The 22,927-nt window shown below is 41.0% G+C and overlaps 3 protein-coding genes across 3 annotated transcripts; 2 read left to right on the top strand and 1 right to left on the bottom strand.

The window, feature by feature from the left end:
* Window positions 1-1,079: 1,079 nt before the first annotated feature.
* pdzk1 (PDZ domain containing 1) lies at window positions 1,080-4,955 on the top strand (the record flags this gene model as incomplete). The annotated part of the gene is made up of 7 exons (XM_083995981.1): window positions 1,080-1,286; window positions 1,414-1,627; window positions 2,802-3,134; window positions 3,246-3,442; window positions 3,529-3,741; window positions 3,818-4,168; window positions 4,902-4,955. The coding sequence occupies 7 exons, from the start codon at window positions 1,080-1,082 to the stop codon at window positions 4,953-4,955; spliced, it is 1,569 nt and encodes a 522-aa protein (XP_083852107.1).
* A 392-nt stretch (window positions 4,956-5,347) lies between these two features.
* LOC311004195 (Golgi pH regulator) lies at window positions 5,348-11,762 on the bottom strand. Its single transcript, XM_083996144.1, has 14 exons — window positions 11,517-11,762; window positions 10,409-10,468; window positions 10,178-10,281; window positions 9,965-10,071; window positions 9,744-9,845; window positions 9,474-9,594; window positions 9,233-9,313; window positions 9,024-9,133; window positions 8,152-8,240; window positions 6,981-7,073; window positions 6,758-6,853; window positions 6,261-6,350; window positions 6,095-6,160; window positions 5,348-5,992 (listed from the first exon to the last, which is right to left on the bottom strand). The coding sequence occupies exons 1-14, from the start codon at window positions 11,556-11,558 to the stop codon at window positions 5,786-5,788; spliced, it is 1,368 nt and encodes a 455-aa protein (XP_083852270.1). The 5' UTR covers window positions 11,559-11,762; the 3' UTR covers window positions 5,348-5,785.
* Window positions 11,763-12,488: 726 nt separating this feature from the next.
* LOC311004240 (OX-2 membrane glycoprotein) lies at window positions 12,489-21,115 on the top strand. Its single transcript, XM_083996195.1, has 7 exons — window positions 12,489-12,669; window positions 13,196-13,309; window positions 13,424-13,744; window positions 14,741-15,070; window positions 18,381-18,665; window positions 19,935-20,036; window positions 20,904-21,115. The coding sequence occupies exons 2-7, from the start codon at window positions 13,228-13,230 to the stop codon at window positions 20,909-20,911; spliced, it is 1,128 nt and encodes a 375-aa protein (XP_083852321.1). The 5' UTR covers window positions 12,489-12,669; window positions 13,196-13,227; the 3' UTR covers window positions 20,912-21,115.
* Window positions 21,116-22,927: the final 1,812 nt, after the last annotated feature.

Here is a 22,927-nt window from a genome sequence, read left to right as displayed (position 1 = left end):
CAATGTGTAGGCTTTTTGAAATACATGAATAACAGTGTAGAAGTTTTTTTTTTTTTTTTTTTTTTTACAGCGTTCATATCCAAAATGCAGCTGTGGGTTCCAATGCTCTTGTTATTTTCTTTGTCAATTGTTGATTGAGGTGTCACATGCTCTTGAAATTACATATTAACACGTAAGGTAACACGGAGACAAAAAGGGAGGAGCTGCCCACAAACACATCAGCATGCACCCACCTACCTACATGCCAACACACACACACACACACACACACACACACACACACACACACACACACACACACACACACACACACACACACACACACACACACACACACACACACACACACACACACACACACACACACACACACACACACACGTATCCTTTATGACCTTCTGATATGGAAATAACAATCTAATGAGAGGATTACAGTGACACTCAAAGTCCAGGCTGTCCTTTAAAAGACAGTCATCACCACAGTCAGCAGCGCCTGCTATTAACCATTAACTGTCACTGCAACACTGACGTGCAAGATCGACGCTCCATCTGAGGCAATCAGCACTTCCATGACTCTTTCAGGCCCGCGCTTCTCTGCTCCTCACTGGATATATTTTAAGCGTGACAGTCGTGACAGGTAAAGGGCGAGACAGAGGACAGATCTTGAGTTCAGTAATAACGGCAGCTTCTCCTAATATAAAGTGAAAAACATAGTACTTGTCTGTCTCTTCTTTGTACTGTATGTGTGAAGCACAGCATCAAAGTGCCACAGCATGTAAACCTGCAGGACTATTTTCTCTATATCTTTCAGTCAAGTAAAATTAATCTTGTTTTCTTGTTTTGTTTTCTTTCTAATGGCTTTTTGCCTTTACTTGACAGAACAGTAGAGATAAACAGGAGATGGGGAGGCAGAGAAAGGGGGAATGACATGCAGAAAAAAAAAGAATTTGATGGTTTAAGGAGCAAACTGTTTCAATTTAAGTTAAGAAAATAATGGACTTACCACTTTTTATGACAGACATTAGGAGACTTTGTGATTTTTGTGTCTGTGGTATTTAAACTCTTCTCTGTGTCAGGACATGGCCGGGTACAAGCCCAAGGTGATTGCTCTAACCAAGAAGCCGGGTCAGACGTTTGGCTTCTATCTGAGGGTGGAGCAGGGCGAGGAGGGTCACCTGATCCGCTGTCTGGAAATGGGAGGTCCAGCTGAACTGGCTGGCATGAAAGATGGAGAACGCATCCTCCGGGTCAATGGGGCATTTGTTGACGAACTGCCCCATTCGCAGGTGAATAATCTGAGAAGATACATGTTAAAGTGTAATTGTTAAATCAATAACAATCAATCAGAAGTTGGGGGACTCCAGTCCTGTGATGAACACACTGCCTCTGAGCCTTCTTGTTTCCCTGGAACAGGTGGTGGACATGGTGAGAAACAGTGGAGCGTCCGTCATCTTCCACATCCTGGATGAAGCCTCCTACAAGCAAGCAAAAGCCCAGGGAGTAAATCTCTCCAACCCTCAGAGCTCACCACTTGCTAATGGTGTGGCCAAACAGAGTCCAAAACCCAAACTGTGCTACATGGTCAAGTCCGGCTCAGGCTATGGGTTTTCTCTTCGCTCAATTAAAGGTGAGCTCGAGGGACAGGCTGGAGTATCCTAATTTAGGACATCTGCTGATAAAACTACAAAAACCCTGAGAAACACAAATCATGACACACATATACCGTATAATCTACCTGTGCCGATAGCTAAAGAAAAAAACCTGCTGGACATTATTGCTTTAGATTTGAAGTTGGAACTAATTAATGGTTAATAGAGCACTGTCTTCTGATTTACTGATAAGCCTATGTCATTATGAACAAAATTTGGGTTGCCAAAGTCACACATGAGTTTGTCTAATTTAGCCATTTAATTTAATTAGGCCTTAAATAGACTGTCTGACCATTTACCCTCTGGAAATGAGCGGCAGAGCATCTGGATCACTTCTAATACCAATTTACTTACTTACACCTATAATTGCAAACTTTTAAAAACTCATTATTAAAAAGACATCCTATTAGGAAGGGATTAAATCCAATAATCCAATAATCAGTGTTGGGGTAAATTTAAAGAGTACTCCAATCATTTAGCTCTGCACATCTGCATCATTATCAAACACATGGAGATTTGGATGTGTAAATATAATAACAGCTCAAGCAGACATGAGAAGGAGAAGGCTGCAGGTGTGGTAAGGTCACATCTTTTTGTCTTCAGACCCAATCAACACTGACCCAGGTCACATCACTTGAGGACACACAAGATTTTGAGCAGCTCCCCCTGGACTCACAAAAAGCATTTATACACAACCTCAATTACATTCAATACAACACCCAAGAACCCTCTAGTGTTGAACAAATGGTGACAAGGATCAGGAATTGTGTGTGTGTACATTTTGCATGAACTTTTTTAGTGTAGGTGGTGTGTGTAATTACTATATTTATTTGCTGCTGGCTGTGCAACAAAGAGCCTCTTGGATATAATAAAGATTACTTTAACCATGAACCTCTTTAGTGTGCAATGTGTGTTTTAGTTTAGTTTCTCTATACTGTAGCTCTTTTTTAGATGGAAGAAGAGGCAAACAGAAGGCAAAGAAAACAACCTGGCAACCAAGAGATGTGTTCATCAAATGATTTATCTGCTGTATAAAGTCTTTGGGCGATGTGGTGCTACCATTTCAACAGATGGGATGTGGAACTCTTTGATCTCTGTAACATCAGTCAAATATCTCAATTTTTTGTACATCTCCTGTAACATCCTCTTTAGGTGAGCACGGTTTGTTCATGACAGAAGTGATCCCAGGAGGAATAGCCGACAGAGCTGGGGTCAAATTCAACGACCGGCTGTTGGAAGTCAACGGGGAGAACGTAGAAGACTCCACACACGATCAGGCCGTGGAGAAGATCAAGATGGGGGGCGGCAGCATCATGTTCCTTTTGGTTGACCAGGAAGCAGACAAGCACTACCAGAACAAACGGATGAAGATAGGAGGGTGGTTAGCCACAACCAAGTACCTCCCTCACAAGCCACGCATCAGCAACATGATCAAAGGACCGGATGGATACGGCTTCCTGCTCAGAGAGGAGCCCAAGCACGCAGGCAAGGCCGTGATCAATACAATCATTTAAATATAACCCTTGTATCCAATAACATTAACCTGCAATCTGCAGAGAGAACAGTTTTGACAGTGTGTCCATTAACACTGTTTAGGTCACTTCATCAAGGACATAGACAGAGGCAGCCCGGCAGAGAAAGCATGTCTGAAGGACATGGACAGACTCGTGGCTGTGGATGGCGAGGAGGTGGAGGGCTGCAGCCATGAGCAGGTGGTGAAGAAGATCAAGCAGAGTGGCAACAATTGCTGCCTCTTGGTGGTGGACAAAGAAACAGATCAAATGTATCTGCAGGTGAGTAAAGAAAAGGACCCTCAAACTTGAACGCATCTTGCAGACGATGCGTATAATGTTATAATATAATGTTTTGTCCCATGCAGGGGAAAGTGTCTCCCATGCTTTTCTGGGAGGAGATGAAGGAAATCAACTCTCCACCCAGTTACACAGAGGCCATCGGCATACCCGCTACTGCCCAACCATCCAAACCTGCTCAGGAGCTCAAGCCTAAACTCTGTAAGATGGGGAAAACCTCAGCTGGATACGGATTTCACCTCAACGGCATCCAAGGTGTCTGCGGACAGTACATCAAGCAGGTGAGACTTACAAGAACGTCCACTATTTGATCAATACTGTTTTGAATCAAAGACGGTAAGACAAGCTTCGTCTCAGGTGGTGAAGGGCGGAGTGGCTGACAGGGCCGGCCTGGAGGACGACGACGTTGTGGTGGAGGTGAACGGGATCAACGTGGAGCAGAGCAACCACGAGGAGGTGGTGGCAATTATTCACAGCACTGGCAGCTCTCTGGAGATGCTGGTGGCTGAGAGGAGCGTCTACGATCAGCTCAAAGCCAAAGGAGTGACGATCACACGCCTGCTGCTCGGGGAAACTTCCTACGCTCAAATCCACACGTCAGAGACTCCAGAGGAGAAACACCACAAGGAGGCCAGACCTGAGACTCCAGAGGAGAAACACCACAAGGAGGCCAGACCTGAGACTCCAACTAAACAAGCAAGAGAGAGAGTAAGTGATGCTTTTTAAACATCTTTCAACATTTTTGACCATGGTGGTGGCATCACTAATAGGATGGTAACATTGATAAGTCTGCTTACTAATTTGGTCCAGACTAAAATATCTCAACAGTTATTGAGTGGATTGTTATGAATTTTGTTTTACACATCAATGGTGTCCGGTTATGTTGATGATCAACTCCTTTCCTCTAGCACCACCAGCAGGTCAAAGTTTTCACTTGTCTGATTAAATGTCTTTCCATTTCAACTCTTCATCAAGTGCTAATGCAAGGTTGAAGTTTGTGGTTTCCAGAGAAACCAATCCCCAAATATTGGATAGAGAGCTATGAAATATGGTCCAGATACAGATGTTTCCCTAAAGACCAATAGTAACAACTTCTGTAATCCTAACTTTTCATCTAGTGCCACCATCATCCAAAACTTAAACCAACCACATTATCATCTGTCTTAGCTGTACTTTTGGTTTAGCATCAGTTGGCTAATGGTAGCATGCTAACACACTCCGTGATGGTGAACATAATGTTTGTAAAACATCACTTTGTTAGCATACTGACAACTGCTTTTAAGTCAAGCCACCAGCAGTGTGCCCGACTACAACCTCACTGAGCCTCCAGCATGGCTGTGGACTCTTAACCTACTTTTTCAATCTCTGTTAGCTTTATAAATGTGTGTACAAATGTTTATAAATGTAGTAATTGTGATTTTTCCCCCCCCGTTTTGTTTAGACCCCATCTGCGTCATCGTCTTCTTCTCTAGAAAGTCTCGATGAGAGACTTTGAATCTCAAGGACACGTTTCCTGATTTGGCCTTTGTCAATCTAAAAGTTGATCCATTTTTGTTGTTGTTGTTAATTGGCTCTGTGGGCTTCACTTCTTTCCGTTAAGATTATAGAAGAGACAAACTGTATCTTTGAATCAGAGGAGAACAGCTGCAGACGTTAAGAAAACACTATCAGTGCCAGTGAATACTTTGGCCTTCCTTGGATCATTTTTTCTGTATGAAAAAGCTGCTGTCTTTATTTAATGCCTAAAAAAAAAATCAGCCTTTGTTGTTTCCATTTCTAAAATGACACCAAATGAGAAACAATTTCCATGAACACAAATAAATGACCACATATATGAACAAAGATTCCTTTATGTGTATCTGGTTGCATTCCTGAATAAATGAAATATTTTGTTGAAAACAACAGGGGAAGAACATGAGTGATGTCGATTTTTTCTTCATATATAACATTTAACACTTCAGTGTGAGTGAAGCAGGGGTGTGCTGTGAACAGTACAGCTCCAGTGTGTTCAGACAAACTAAGAGAAAAAAAATTGGCCAAAAGAATAAAGCAAAGTGTTTATATTTGCATTTTAAAATTCAATTCCTCGAAGAAGAGTTGGTGTGAAAATACCTTTTAATTCAAGGAAACACGCCTTCGAAGCTGTTCCCTGATGTGCCCAAGTAGTTTCCCAACACTTGTATCCAACATAGGCCATTCCTGATTCAGGAACAGGTAGTCCACATAATTACATCCTGTATAAAAAAAATTGATCTGTGGATATCCCTAAATTCCAGATTAAAAGTCACCCTGTGGATCAGGAGTCACATTAAAGACACTGGGAGATCAGAGGGCCATGTGTTTCTCTGGTGACTGCTTGTGGGCCAGGTAGAGAAAGAGGATGCTGGACAGGGCGCTGACCAGGAAGATGACGTCGAACCAGCGGTGGTAGAAGTTGAACTGCAGCTCTCCGAGAACCTCGCTCACAATGGAGCGATACTCCAGCGGCATGCTCATGCGCATCAGCAGCACAGATGATACAAAATACATCCCCTGTTAGAGTAAGAGACACAGAAAGGAAATGTTCTTGATTTTTCATGTTGTTTGCAGACTTTGCTCTCTCTTAGAAGACAAACTCCAGGCAAACACACTCACCATGATCTGAGCGAGGACAAGCACGATGACGTTGGAAGACTTGCTGCTTGATATTGCGTAGAAAAACTGAAAATGATGAAAAGAGGAAACGTTTTAGGGCTTACTATTAAAAAAAATATCCCCAACTTATGTGGCCTATTCAACATGCACCATATGAGAGTTTTACCTTAGTGAGGGTGATGAGTAAGCCACGGATGGATGTAACGATTATTATTCCCACCAAGATGAAGGAAATGTGTTGAGACCAAAATTTTACCTGTGACAGGGAGAATGAGAACAAAAGGAAACAAAAAAAGCACAGCGATGAGAGGAAATTAGAGCAGGGTAAGCGGCAGACACCTTTGATTTTACATTCATCATTTTCTCATTGAAATTTAAATGTATTGCTCTGTGAGTATGAGCTCTGTGAATTCAATCAAATAATTTGTCTAGGTAGGAAACGGTATAAAGAGAGCATGACCAGGTTTTAGTGCCGATAAAGCAGGCAGAGTAGATGATAATGGGCTGGCAATTATCTTTACGGGAGGTCATGTATGACATGTGACTCTATTGCTGCAGGTGTTTGTGCATGTGTGTGTGTGTGTGTGTGTGTGTGTGTGTGTGTGTGTGTGTGTGTGTGTGTGTGTGTGTGTGTGTGTGTGTGTGTGTGTGTGTGTGTCTTACATCAAACTGAATACCCAAGTAGTTCACTGTAATTTCAATGCCCCTCGTCACTGGATCCGTCTTCCCGACTCGGTCAAACACAATGTTGATAGTGGCCTATTGGAGACAAGATTGGGATTTTAAATTCAGCGTAAAACACAACACAAAGTGATTGTGTAACCACGAGGCACAGCACTAAGAATACTCATGCACGAGTGTGAGACATGAATGTGAATGTTCTCACCATGAAGATTTTCCACACACAATAGATGGAAAAGAAGTAGCCGAGAAAATTGAAGTATTTCCCCTGGAATGTCTTCGAGTACTCGATTCGCTCCTAAAGATAAGAAAAGGAGGTCAGCAAATCATTTATCTTCTCACCATCTGCAAATGGGGTAATTAAGATGGGTGTAGTGTATATTGATAAATGTGAGCATGTGTCATGATTGTCAGGTGCATGGGTTAATAATTCTTAGTCGAAGTGTCAGTCCTGGATGATTGTGAAATTATGTAATCTTAATTACTGATTTGTGTGAAAACCACTGATATAAATTATATGATATTCATACGGTCTACATGAACTATTGTATTTGCATATAGCAGACCTGAAAGCATGCTATCAAAAGTTTCTAAACAGTTTTTTGGTTTATTGTGTTTATTTTATTAGATCTTGTGATGCAATACGGGATGTGATGATGTAGTAGAGTAGCAATAAACATGCTTTAAATTACAGGTTTGAAAAAAACAGCATAAACATGAAAAGGAGACTTCTACATTTAGATAGTAGGTAGAGTGGGATTGATTTGATTTTTTGGATGTCACCATTAAATAACAATGGCTGTGTGAGGTGAAGCAGGTCCCCTATACTACCAGATCAACAGAGAAACAGCTTTGCAGCTCTATGGAGCTTTTTAGCCTCTTTGAGCTGATTATGATGCTGTGTAGTCACTCTAATCGGCTGCTATAAAGAGCAATTTCCAGAAAAGGAGCCTCTCTGTGAAACATGCTTTTTATCTAGCTCTGTAATCTTTAACTGGTCTCGGCCTCTCTCTCAGCTGCACGTCTGCTCACTGTCACAAGGAGGAGGTGGGGGAGATACCAACTACAAACACAAACATTCACCCACAATAACTGAATGGGAAACACAAACAAATGCAGCTGTACTTGCGTTAGTGAGCAATAAAGTTGTAAACTGATAAAAAAACATTCATCTGTTTGTTTCTGAATTTGTTTTGGGACAGGCCTTTGTCAGCTGAATCTCTGGACGGACCGGCAGTCCTTGGTGGTCGAAGAAACTGCATTACAGATTATACTTCAACTTTGTAAGAGCCATAAAATAGAGTTATAAACTTTGCAGGTCAAAAGCTGTGTGTGCTTCTATGTGTGTGTGTGTGTGTACGTGCAAGAGGTGTTACCTTGGTGGCTTGCAGGTCCACAGTTTCCAGAAAGAGTTGTCGACTCAGCTCCTCCAGAGCATCAACTTCCTGCTGGATCAGAGAGAGGTCTGGAAGGGGGAGGTAGTCAAGGCCGACATCTACTACACACAAGATTTACACAAAACACTCTCTGATCTCATTGTACGACACATGAATAAAAGCAGAATAATCTGGTCTGATGAAGGGAAGCATGGACTGTATGGCATTTTAGTGTGCCTTTGTAACCAGGTATTACTACCACCTGTCTATACCATCATAGTAGTGAAACATGGCAACAACATGCTGTGAGGGTTCTGAAGATATCCGAGGACAGCTCTGGTTCAGAGAGAGTGAAAACCTGGCACAAAGCACTCAAGACCTCAGACTGGTTTGCTTTCCAACAGGATAATAACGCTAAGCACACAGCCAAGATAACACAGGAGTGGCTCACAGAGTGATTTGCCCTGCCAGTGCCCTGATCTGAACTGAACCCACTCAAACAGCCCTGCAAATGGCTGCCCACCAAAGGTCTCCATTCAAACCTGGCAGAGATGGAAAGAAAACCTTTCAAATCCTGAGAAACAAAGCTTCTGTGACGTCATAAGAAGCCTAAAGGCTGCAATCACTGCCAAAGGTGCTCCGACTAAGAACTGAGGGTCTGAATGTTTCTGTTCATGTGATGTTTCAGCCTCTCCTTTTTATTACATTTGCAGAAAATCCAAGAGTTGTGTTTCTCATTATGGGTTATTGAGTGTAGATTGAGGACTTTTTTTCAAGCAGAAACATAACAACATGTGAGCAACACCTTTTGAATAGACTGTAGTCGCAAAAAAACATTTTGACATCCTATTCAATAGTAGGTTAAAGGATACTTTCGCTGCCTGTTTGGGGAGAGGTAACACTCTTGATCATGCCCCAAAATCCTGTCTGTTTGTTCTGGTCTTCCCCACGTTGGTACATCTGCCTCCGTGTCATGGCAATTCTACACACAAAGAATAAACACTTTACACATTGTAGCCGGCAAACACAGTGATTCGTTTGAGTCATGTCCATTAATAAATAGATTGTTTTCTTTGCTCACCGTTTCTTCTTGCTGACAATCATGTCCATAGTTTGGAGCAGTCGTCTCTCCAGAGCAAGGATATCGCTGTCTGTTACATTTCTGTGAGCACAACAAAAGCAAGAAGTATAAAACAACAGGAGCTTGTGTCTGGGTGCTGTTGTACAAACAGGATTACAATGACTATTTATTCAAACCCTCCCCAAATTATGTGATACAGCTGATTAGGGTAATATCAGAGAAAACGTTCAGCCGAGTTTACCTAAGAAAATAGGACATGTAAGTGTAGGGACAGTTGACAGCACCAAACCCAGACAGCAGAGCCATGAGAGTGACTCCAATCACACCAACACGACTGATGAGCTGCTCAATGGACAGAATGCCTGAAAAAAATAGAGCATGGCAACACCACTGTTTCAAGATAAAGTCCTCTGACATTAAGAGAAATAACACATACTTATTTTTAAATCATAGGCACAATATTTCAAATATAAAAGACTAATGTCGAGACAGGAGAATAAGGCATATTTACCATGTTTTGGACTGAGGATAGGAAATGGATCTCCCAATTTCCAGAAGAAATACATGAAGGTAAACCACACCATACAGGCAAACAGAAGCCTCTGTCTCTGCACTACACAGACACACAACAAACAGTTTACTGTAACACGTGTGACACCCCCCAGTACATTTTACAATACGTTTTTTGACTAAAATGTTTTGTTTCGGATAGTTGAAAGCGGCTGTTCTTACACAGGCGTATGTTGCTGACGACAAAGTAGCCAATGTAGAAAGGCACCACAAAGATTAGAACCAGCAGTATCACATACAGATTCAGTTTCCAATGGAAATACCGGGAACTGTGGCAAAGACAAAAAAGGCACAAATCCTTCATCAGAGACAAAATTCTTCATCAGAGAAAAGCAGCAATAAGGCACATTTATAGCCCATGGGAAATGTATTTACCTGGTACTTAAGGCACCCAGAATCTCAAAGATGATGAGTTCAAACATGGTACAAGAAAAAGCAAAAGTGACAGAGAAAACCACCTGGACAACGTACTGTCGCACCTGTCAACAAACACATGAACAGACAGTTGAAGTGGTCAGATGTTATTATGATGGTATGCCTGTGGTGGTATCTGCAGACTGATCCTAATGGCTATTTGAAAATGAATTGTTTGGGATAAGAGTTTACCTCATAGTCTTTGAACAACTGGCGCATAAAGAATAACCAACCAAATCCAAAGAACAGCACCTGTCGGGGAAGAAGACACAGTGAATTCTAAAAAAATTAATTTTGCCTATCTTTGCTACGTGATGTCAAACTACCACATTCATAAGCATGTTTAAATAGTCGAAATAACCAAATTACCAAAATATTTAATTAGAGTTTTGGTGAGATTGTACCACAAATATATTTGGTAAGACAAAAACATTTTAAACAAAAATTTAACATCTGATCAGACTCGCTTCTCATTATTGTAATGATTTATAACCATGTTGTCTTTAAGAGCTTTAGAAACACCCTATTACAAATTGGGGCCTAACAATTCCCAAACTGCTTCTCATCTCAAGGCAAAATTGCAATACAACCATCTAGTTTTACAACACTGGAGGACGGACCATTAAAAAACATTATTTCTGAGGTGTCTGATCAATTCAATTCAATTCAATTCAATTCAATTCAATTCAATACTTTATTTCGGACACAGCGGCGGTCCATAGAACAATAAAAAACAAAAAACAAAACACACATACACATATATCATGATGATCATTTCATAATTCATTGTGCAGGATTTCAGTGACCACAAGATTAATAAAGAATTTGTTTCAAGGAGTCCTGCAGCAGATCAACAGAACACACTGTGTAAAACTGCACCAATAAGAACTGATGGTGTATTTTTCCTCAGTTTAGTATACCGTAGTATGCATGTGATTGATAAATACAAATAACTCACAGTATTATAGTTGATATCATTCGCTCTTGTATTAGCTCAAACTTTTACTCAGTACTGGTCAACCCAGTCTTCTGTACTTGGCCACAATTCATGAATTTTGAATCAACTGCACTTTATAGCTAAGTGTTTAGAGTTTCCCACAGTTTAGTTTTAAAGAGTTGATTAGTTAAAGAGTTGAGTTTTGAGTTGGTGAACTCTCTAAGAAAACGCTGCTTCCTCAAGAGCTCAAGCTACAGCTAAGTACCAGATAACAACAATGTTAACTGAGGAGATGTTGTGAATGTGCTTAATCACACGAGAAACAGTTCGTGTTTTCCTAAAATCCTCAGCTCCACACATTACCTGTGAGGTGAACATGATGACTGAGTCCACCAGGAACGACATGATGAGGTCCGTATATAAAACAAAACAACCTTTAGTCCGTCAAAAACTCACTGTACAGGTGAAGGAGGACAGGGGACAGTTTCACTCCATGCTGATGTACAAGTATAATCAGGCTCGCAAGGTTTTCAACGCCAGGTTTGTTGCTAACGAGCTCATTTTAGAAACATTAGTCGTTCAGCTGTCAAAGCGGTAGTCGCCTGTGTAAGTGCGTCACACATATGTGTCCGTTAAACCCACTTCCGTCGCAGAAATGTGACGTCAGACGCTGAAAAGTAAATTAAAAAATATTTCTAAAAAAGGGAAATGGTTACATTAAAAATTGATGCATTGTTATATGTCAATGACAATAGTAAATCACGTATTTTTTTGTTTCTTCATTTTGTTCTGTGGGGTTTGTATTTGTCGTGTTAACCTGCAGAGGGCGACAAACCACAAATGTTAACACTTTCTTTCTTTCTTTCTTTCTTTCTATTGAACAATTGAAAATACAAACTTTGAAAGAGGATAATTATAATTAATAATAGCCTACTTAATACAGGTGAAAATTATTAGTGTAAAAACAAAATATTAGGGGACTAAACCTACCACTGCTGCTACTTGTTATAGGCTATCTAAAACTACTTCACTATTGCATTACATTAGGCTACATTACCTACCTCTTCTTCTACTACAACACCAACTAATAGGCCTACTAGCCTACTACTAATGAGTCCACATTTTCCCACAGGCTTGCATTATATGAGTCCACTTCAACTTTCTTCATCTTCAACAGGAGGAGGACGCTGAACATGAAAGCGATGCGCACTGAGCGACACTAGAGGGCAGAGGGGGCTCAGGACCAGGACATGATCCATGGCTTAGCCCCTATCCAGAAGAACTCCCCTACATCCAGTGAAGTCAAGTCCAGAGCTGCCACCGGCTGGTGTTCATTGTGTTGGTGGTCCGCAAAATAGGAAACACTTGGATGAGTAAAAAATAGTTTTGACTGGATCTTGTGCTGGAGTGAAGTTTCAGAAGACTGCTGTTGGATCCTGAGGATGGGCAAGATGTTGCAGAGGTAGAACATCCCAAAGTGCTGACTTTTAATTTTTGCCTTAGGACACAAATAGAGGTGAGTATTGTCTCATGCTTGTATTATGGCACGGGAGATATAGACTGTTTCTATTACAGATGGCACGTTCTGTTCAGTTCTGTTGATTGACTACAGATGACCTAATCAAAAACCAGGGAACCTTTATATCATTATTGTAGCCTATCTCATTTATTATGAACTATGTATTCAGTTTATCAAGAGTTTATTGATTTTATTAAGTTCTTGTTGGAGAGTCTTTAGTCAGTGATGAGGCAGAAGAAGTTCAAAGGCTCATAAACTCTGAACATTTTTATGGATGTTATTGCAATTGTGGGGAAATATGTTCTCACTACTGCACAGTTTATTGGATGCTTTAATGCATTTAAGCATGTTAGTATCTAGTGACCTCAGGAGCTGAACGGGCTCCAGGAGTAGGGAAAATGAGGTTAACTCAGCTTGTAAACATCTCTCAGTGTCACTGCTGGATCACGAGTTGCATAAATTACGGAGAGTGCAAGTTCATGTTGGACTGACTAATGATGACTGATGTTTCTTCACATCAAAGTACCACTCCTCCATCTCCATGTTAAATGAGCAATGGAGAAGATGATGATCCAGGCCTCCTGTAGGAAAAGTCTGCAGGTGTGTTTGCTCCTGCTGCTGGTGGGAGGACTACAGGGTGAGTCTGGCAAGATAAGATCTGAAGTTTAAAGGTCAAGAAGACCTCGTAATACAGTAGAGAAGACTATGTTTTATGTACAGTATGTAATTGACGTCAGGGTGGATGTATCAGGCAGGGTAACTGCACCAGAGCGTCTGGAAGCTCCCGTGGAGAAGCCCTTCACTCTGACCTGCAGTGTTTCCAAGGAGCGAGGTGAATCGCTGAGGCTGGTGCGTTGGCTGGACGTCCAGAACCAGACCCTGCTGAGCTACCAGCCCAACAATAGAGACAGTGTGAGCGGGCAGCAGCATGTGGAGCTCGCGGCCTCCCCAAAGGACACCTCAGCTATCACCATCCGCAGGGTGGGCTTCCGCGATGAGGGCTGCTACACCTGCATCTTTGACATGCATCCTACTGGTTCAAAGCAAGGACAAATCTGCCTCACTGTTACCGGTGAGTTATTCTTGAGAGGATATGTACATGTTTAACCTGAGATGAGATCACTAATGATGAATGATAGTGCACACAGTAGATTGTGACTGAGTGGAAGGATGGCGGTGAATGAACATGTCATGAATGAATGACCTCTTGGGAAATGAAAAGATTCTCTTCCCAGCATCAGCACCGTTAAAAATTAAAAGAAAAAAATATTAGGTAATATTCAAAAAACAGTGTTAGACAGGACAGATATCTTGTAATTTATGACTTAGCTACAGTCAAAGTTCAGTTCAAAGACAAGTTTTCAGGTTATGATGCAAGACGGGATATGACTCTGCTGTTGTGGTCATGTTGACTAATCGTCCTGTTGACATTTTAAAAGCACGCATCCTGAGACACCATGGGAGCTTATAAAGCTAAAATCCAAATGCAGCCTCCTATCCTCTTGTCTGATATCGAATCAATATAATTTTCGAGTTTGAGAGAAACTACCAAAATATGCAGAATTACACGCCTTAGCAAATGCGCTGCCTTCAGCTCCCATTGTTTCTCCCCTTGTTGACGTTTGGCTTAACTGATCTTGGATGCCCGCCTTTTACCCCCTCCCATTAGAATTACGGAAAACCAGTTCTCCAATAGACTCCGGGGAAAGGTACTCCTCCCTACAACCTGAACATCAATCTGCTGCAGGGATTTACTGAGAAAATATGTGCATACAGATGTCCCTAACCACCCCTAACCTCTGAACACAAGTTGATGAGTCTGTTGAGGCTCAGCCAGTCATGTTAATAAAGAGCTGTGGAGCAGAGGGAGAAGGAGGGCTCATTGTACTAACCAGAAACAGCTGGTGCAGATTCCAATGACTGGTTTTTGTTTGGGTGCCTCATATTTCTGAATATTAACATGTTCCTTTATTTCACCTTCTTTCTCCCAATTCCCCCCTTATCTTTCTTCCCCATCTATCATTCTTTCACTGGATGGTGACCTTATGTTTTTCTTCTTTCCCGCCAGCACAAGTCACAGTTGAAAACAACAAGACAGCAGTGAACGGCAAGAAGGCGACCCTCTCGTGTTCCTACGGCCTCCCTGAGAAGGTGGAGCAGATCGTATGGAGATACGCTCCCGCGCAAGGAGCCTCCACAGAAGTGGCCTCCTTCGCAAAGCGGAGTGACCCCATGATTGAGCCACCGTACCAGGGAAGGGTGTGGCTCAGCTCCTCCCTGTCCCATTCCCAACTCACCATCCAACCTGTGGCTATCCAGGACGAGGGCTGCTACACCTGCCTGTACCACACACATACTGAGGAACCAAAGAGCTCTACAGTTTGCCTCTCTACCTATGGTAAACCTTTTTTTTTCTTTCTTTCCAGTTGTTATTGTTACATTGCAAATGATAATTACGGTATAAGGTCCTTCAGAAAAAAGGCAGGTTAAATATGTACTTTCTCCCTATATGGCCATAAATTGGGGTTAGAGTATATGTTCAGATATTTCCAGTACTATCTCAATACAAGATTCCCATGCTTATATGTACATTGAATGTGTTACTAGCTGCAGGCAGCTGCTCTCATCATTCTCGCTGCTCAGGTTATGAAGTGTTCCCTATGGAGCACCAGTCCAGTCCAAGAAATGAGAGATAAAATCTCATCGTAATGCATCTGTAACAGAAAAGCTAAGTGTCTTCACATTTATCAAGAATATTGAAACCACTCTTGTATCTGTATAGTCCATATGAAGACATTAGATGAGAAGCCAGTGAATCACTAAGGTCAACAGGAGCAGGGGCTTTATGCTCCTCCCAAATTGTTTGTGAGGTGGTTGGAGAGTTTCAGAAACCCCCCACACCTTTCAGACATTGTTGCCGACTGTCTGGAATTTTCCAAAACCAGCGATCTGACATTCACACACACACACATCGACTGGCCCGCTGTACGGAATGAGAGAGTGGTTAGGCATCATGCATACTCTCTCTCACTCATACATGCAACTTTATCAATATCTGCCAGAAGGACCATGTGAAAACGTACACCACTATACTTAAGATCATTATACTTGTTGTTTTTGTAAAGGATATCACCCACAATAATGGGTCTGGCTTTTGACTCAGCCTTCCTCTGTGGCTTATAAACACTTCAGAGAAATTTCAAGGTAGTTTATCAAAGTGGCAGATCAAACAGACTGACTCGCACCTCAAACCCTAAATGTCTGACACTCAGGGCAGATAATGTGTTAGTCATCAGTGCTATAGCTGTTACTGCACTCAGCAGTCTTTTGCTAAGTTTTTTTTTTTTTTTTTTTTACCACAAAAGCATCAATTTTGTGTTAACCTCAGTGAGATATCTTTATTTCAGTAAAGCTGAGGTTGTTGGCTGCACATTCTCGCAGTCTATCTGTGAGAGAGCGTGTCACACGGCTCTTGTGGGAGAAATAACAGAGGACGACTTCAGTGCGAACACAGGGAGTCTTAACCCCAGACTTTATGTCTGTAGGAAAGAAGAGAAGGCAGGTACCCCCTGGGATTTAGAGAGGAATGTTCATCTCTTCTTCCTGAAAGTAGCTGCTGAATGTTTTCATGATACAGCAGCAAAGCTAAGCTGCCGGATGATTTGTGAGCACACAAACACAGAGCAGTGTGTCCATGTGAAGAATGGGCCATTCGAAAGAATGATGGAGGCAGGGAGTGAGGTCCTGATGCATAACTGTGTCAGTGTTTGCAGCAGACAGTGATTCCCTCTGTGCTTTGTCTCTCTCTCCTTTTTGCTCATTCGCTTTCCCACTTTTCTCCTGCTCCCTTTCGCTCACAGTCATCTCAACAAACAGATGTGCTTTTGTTGGATATTGAACTGTACAGTACAGTAGGTGTTTCTAATAGTGGGGCTCAATTAGCATTAATGTGTGTGAGTGTGTTTTTTTTCTCGCTGCTCATTGCTGCCAACAGTCTTCCACGCTCATCCCGCTCTGGATGATGTGATTCTCCTTCACTCACACTCTCACACATGTTGTCCAAAAAACAGTGATGGCCAACACACACAAACACTCTTCTTGTTATGGGCCAAAATGGTTGATTACATGACCCCAGATTGTTCGTGTGTCTGTAAGTGCATGACAATGAATGCAATCTGAAAATGTATTTTCTAAGCCTGGAAATGTCTACATAACATCATTAAGGTTTTGGAAAGGCCATCAAAAATCATAATTTGAGCAGTAATGCAATTGCCCTGCAAAAGACATTATGCGACAATTTCATTAGTCAGTGGGTTAAATTCAGCCTGGGGATACAGGGATCACATCAAACCTTAACTGTACAGTTTCAGTCTTTTATATGTCAAACAAAATGTCAGTGGTGACATAAATGTTTAGAGAGGAAGCAGCAAACCAGTGTAAAAATAAAAGAAACCACTGTAGCCTACTGTAAAAAAAAAAATACTTCAGAAAAACTAATAGGCGTGCATTCAAAACATTCTATAAATAAAAGGACATAATTATACTAAAGTAGTATATAAGTATCAAAGTTAGACGTTTTTATGCAGATAAATGCTGTCATTGAGTATTTTCATACAGAATACAATTTTACTTTTTGATTTTTTTTTTTACTTAAGCAGAGTTGGTCTGTTTTTAAAATTGAAAAATTGTAGTTAGTTAAGGTGAAATTAAATTTAGCTTCCTTAGATGTTGTTAGGTAATTTAATCTATAAAAACGCTTATTTTATAACCTCATCAATGGTTTTGTGTGTAAAATATTCTGGTGATAACTATAATTAGGAATAGCCTTAACTAGCACTAGTATTGATTATAAAGTATGGTATGATCCTATCAGTTTTAAGGGCGGTAATTTTACAAGGTATTCATTTAATACCAATATACAGTATGTGTGAATATGCCTTTATTATTACGTAACAGCAGTAAAGTTTTATAATTTAGCGTAAAGATACAGAAAAGCAACCATGTGGAAAACTATGCAATGCAATTCTAAGTAAAAGCCATAATTCTTCAAAATTTCATGCTCATTCATTGGAGATTATGGTTTGGATTCAGAATTTTTTCCTGTTGAGGTTTCACCCAGCCCAAATATCTGACACTATCCAGACCGATAGTGGGTGAAGTTCATCACCTAGAAGAACTGTGAGAATACGCCACAACTATGAGAGCCAAATATCTGTGGCTAAATGTGTTCTTGCCAACAAAAATGTTCTCGGTTCCAGTGCATCACATTCCTCACCCAGCCACAGAGAATTGAAAACAGCCACAGATTCACTTATGGATCTTAAGTGTGCAGACTTTCACATACCTTAACTGATCCAAAGGCTTCAAGGTTTTTCCCAGGTAACTTCACAGCAAGTCATCCAAAGTAGCTTTACTAACTAAAATCTGAATAATGTTCAATTTGTGAATTAAAATGGAATGTTTCATATGTCTGCTCCCACCAGCATGCTTTAATTATTTCACTAAGTGTTTCATAATGTGTTACATTTCCAAACATTTCAGGCTGGTGCATTTCACACACAAAAGAACAAAGGAACAAGGAAGAATGTGTAATATGTTAGCAAAGAGCCTTTCAACCTTTCATATACCATTTACTGTATATCTGTGCAGTGTGTGTATACATGTGTACTAGTGTGTTAGCTGTAGCTCTTTCTGTTTATTTCCCACAGTGCTGCCCAAACCCCAGGTGAGTTACAAGACCACCTCTCCCGGTGTGATCGAGGCCAACTGCACCAGCTTGTCCCGTCCCCCGGCTGAGATTGTGTGGAACGTGGAGACGGATAACCGCACCAAGGGCCCCCCGGTGACCACGCACATCCCACAGGACGAAGGGACCACTCTGGTCATCAGCACATTGACCGTCCAGTCGGGGCTGCTGAAAGATGTGTCCGTCAAATGCTTGGTGCATCACAAAGGGCTCGAGTCGCCGATCGCTGTATCCATGAACACTAAAAGTGAGTTGGTGTCGGTGAACCCACCACCTCCATGTGGATCTGTTTCAGAATTTCTAATAGCATAGTGTCTCCATTTGTTCAGGCCTACACCTGGCCTTCTGTTTATCACATACGGCTGCCTTACAAGAACACAAGAGATTGTCAGAGGGCAGAGACGGTTACAGAAGAATTACAGAAATTCTCATACTTCATCTCTTAGATCTCTACTTGGCACTGTAATTGTGATTTGGCTGAAATATATAGTTCAGCATTTGGTTTTATTGACTCTCTGGCAAATAGTTCAGTGAGAAAATCAAAAACACTCTCATCTCTGTCCATTAAAATGAAACTACAGCCAACAGCTGGTTAGCTGTAAAGACTGGAAACAAGTAGAAACAGCTAACCTAAGATCCACCAGCCATCACCTATAAAGCTCATATTCAATTCAATTGTATTTGTATAGCACCAAATCATAGCATATTATCTTGAGGCACTTTAAGGTAAGGTCAAGACCTTACAGCATTATAGAGCAAAACCCACAATGAGCAAACCCTTGGCGTTAGACGGGGGGAAAAACTCCCTTTCAACAGGAAGAAACCACAAATCGAACCAGACTCAGGGCAGACGGCCATTTGCCATGAGTGGTTAGGTTGAGATATAAATCCAAAACTATATCTAGAGAGTTCAGCACCTACTGTACATGGAGCCCTGCTGGTCAGCCTGGCCTGCAACTGCTTGGAGCTAGGGACAAGTTAGCACATAACTCCTCTCAAATGATCAATGCCTTTTCTTTTTTTTCTTTTTTTACAGCTGAGCCTTTTAAGGAACAGCTTTAAGGTGCTGGCAGGTGCATCGTGGTCTCTTTTATCTTTCTTTTTCTTCAGCCTTCACGCTAAGTTGAGCTGACTGGATACTGGCGAGCCTCATGTATATTCCACACACTGACACACACAGTGGATATACTGCACATGGAGTCATGCAGCTAATGGTGCAGGAGTTAATGTGATGTGTGTGACTGTTGCGGGTTTATTTTGCAGAGTTTACCTTGGTTTCATGGGTCAAGAGTGCACATTTTACAGAAATCAAATGGTAACACTTGAGATTATATATTAAATTTGATCAGTGACGGTGCATAAAAGCGAAACAGTGTCCAGACCAGCACAGGCCGTACAGTACACATAACTTCAACCTGGCTCCTACACCTACAGTACAAGGCTGTTTACGCTTAAATACTTATCAAATATCAGCTGACAAAACTGCTAATCAGTTCTCTATTTCTCTCCAACCTAGTCGGGACGGCTCTCACCATCCTGATCTCAGTCACCACAGTAGCAGCTCTGTTGGTCATGTCCCTCTGCTTCTGCCTTTGGAAGTGTTTTTTGCGCAAAGAAGGTGAGTATGTGATGCCAAATTCTCCTGTATGCCTCATTAAACATGTCAGTCAACACACCATTTAAAAAAAAGAAAAGTGTAGAAAATACTAGATTGTGTCTTTTATAAAAAAAGAAAAAGAAAAGAAGATTATCGTAGACGCATTGGAACAGTTAATGTTGTTTATGGCGACGTGGAGCCACACGGAGCAGTAAATGCTGAAGAAGTTGTACTGTACCTTCCTTAATAGTGATGTTGTTCTCCACCAAGAACAAGTCAAGCTAATGAACTCATGAAATGATTTGAAGGTTAATAAAATTTGAAGTTCAGGGTCCCTATTCTGGGTTGAGGCAAACTGCCAAGGTGCAGCAGGAACAATAAGAAGGAACAGTGCACCAACATCAGCTATGAACTCTGTGTTTTTACTGACAAACAGAAGTCAGACAGGAAAGATGTGTTCTGTTTCCTCTATGTCATGATGAGACTTCATGTATAGACACAATACACATAGAGGAAGAATGACTAAGGTGTTGAGAAGATTAGTGACGGAGCCAAAGGTTATGACCTGACTTTGCAGGTCACCTCAGCTCCATGGGGTCAAAGTGTTTGTTCTACCTGCACTCCATCTGCACTTTACTTGCACGTCTAATCAATGTTCACCGCTGTCTGTGAATGATGCAAATCAAGAATAGTAGCGTTAAGAGAACTATGGAGTAACTCAGCACGGTGCCTTAGCAGAGAAGATAACAGAGATACTATCAGTAGTGACACATGGTTATTTGGGAAAGTTGAACAAACCGATTCTGATGAAGACTTTTAGAGTACCTTGACATTTTCACAATGTTTTCTTCAACGTTACTCGTGCTGTCTTCGTTCATTTCTTTTCAGTGGATTAATTTTCAGACCAGAGCCTGAAAAGAAGAGGCAGTGCTTCTCAGAGCCAACCTAGCAGAACAGATTCCTTGCATCATCATCATCATCATCACTATCATCATCATCATCTTGGTACAAAGGGAAGATGTTCTGACGCAACTCTATACAATCCTATTTAAGAGCACCAACCGTAGGACATTCAGCTCTGCTCTTCTGCTTCTGACTCTCTTATTATACCAAGGCTGTCGTCACATGAAGCCTGTGAGCAAATATGGACTGGATCATGTTTTTTCTCCGTGGCCTTGTAAATGATTGAGTCGATAGTTACAGATTCCACAACAAACAGCAGAGTCACTTTATAGTAAATTAAAGTACAGCAATTTTGTTGTTAAATATGTATTTTATGTTTCTAACACACTTTCCTCAGTTTGTCTCTTGTCTTTTACCTGTTTCTTGGAATAACTCTGGTGTTATTTTATATTTTTCTTACTCAACAAATCCCATGATGATACCAAAAAAAAGTGACATGAAGATGGGCATCATGTCGTTTCATTTAATTTGCACCATTCTGCCTCCATAAATATTCAACTAGCGCACCAATAAATTCACTTTCCACTGATGTTTGAGTAACACTTATTTAACTCTCTATAGTTCTCTTAATTACTTTACTTTGTAAAATCTTGAACGCACATATTAATGCCTTATTTTTAAAGATTCCTGTGTGGTTTGAAAAGCCATACTGTGTTGAATTTCTATGGAATTTTCATGGAATTTGTGACTGTAGGAAAAACCTAAAATATTGCCAGCCTTATTTATTAGAATAACACAGCTAATTGGCAATATGAGCTTCTCCGTAAGGGTTTTCTTCTTCTTGTACCTGCGTATTGTGAAAGCTGGGTGACGTCATGGGTAGTTCTCATTAGATAAACTAAAATGACTGCATGCTTATGTCTTGTTTGTGTAATATCTATTGCAAACTTTTCTACATGTTTTGAGCACATGGGTGTCCGAGTGTGTGTGTGTGTGTCTGTCTGTCTGTGTGCATGTGTTAATTCCATGGACAGATAGCTTGAATCAATTCCCCGAGGAAGCAACACTAAAACCTTTTCGGTGCCTCTGAAAGGAATGTTTGTCTTGTTGCCTGTCTACATCATAGAGTCAGATGAGTTCCTGTGTGAACTTGGTGTGGATTTTGAGAGGGGGGTGGGGGGCTTACTGGCTTTAAATGACTTTAGGTGGGGAGGGAGGGGTGGGGGTTGCAGGTAAAACACCCAGGCAAGCAACACAGTTCATCTAAAACTATGCTTGAACAAATGGATCAAAGTAGCACCTACATCTCTAAAATATAATGTCAAGATGCTTCTGGGATATATTATGTTTGTATTCATACATGCATTTACAGTAAAAGTGTAAGCTTAATCCTGAAATAGTCTTGCATATCAAAGCATATGATTTGAATCTGTTATTTACGTTATCAATTATCAAGAAGAGATGTGAGTGGTTATCCGACAAAGTAACCCTGAAATGTTGTTTCATGTTATTTTTTCAATAAATTAAAAACATGTTACAGCAACCCAGTCCTGTAGTCCAGAAAAACAGTGCATTGTGTCCACCCATGTAAATCTGATATGATAAATACAACAAGCACAATAATAAAAATATAAAACTTCATAACGTTTCTGAATCTTTTTAAATTTATAAAAATCTTGCCCCATTCCAGCTTTTTTTTTTTTTTTTTTTTTTTGCACAGCTTTGTACATTGGATTCATAAAGACATAAAATTCCTCTCTTGTGTGCCACACCTGCCCTCCAGATGCTCATTTCTCAAGGCCTTTTTCATCCTAAGCCAGGCGGGTTATGGTGAACCCTGCAGTGCTAAAAAAAAAAATACACACACACATGGTGTGCACGCACATTTCTTTTCAATTGTGTTCTGATGTATTTTTATACGCTCTGGGATAATAAACCGTATTTATTAGCTCTGTTCACTCAGTACTTGTACAAATATATAGCATAACCATCCATATCAGCTTACAGCT

Source organism: Trachurus trachurus, assembly GCF_905171665.1.
Source record: "Trachurus trachurus genome assembly, chromosome: 21".
Lineage (NCBI taxonomy): Eukaryota > Metazoa > Chordata > Actinopteri > Carangiformes > Carangidae > Trachurus > Trachurus trachurus.
The sequence above is the reverse complement of the archived record's forward strand: the minus strand, read 5'-3'. Positions and strand labels throughout refer to the sequence as shown.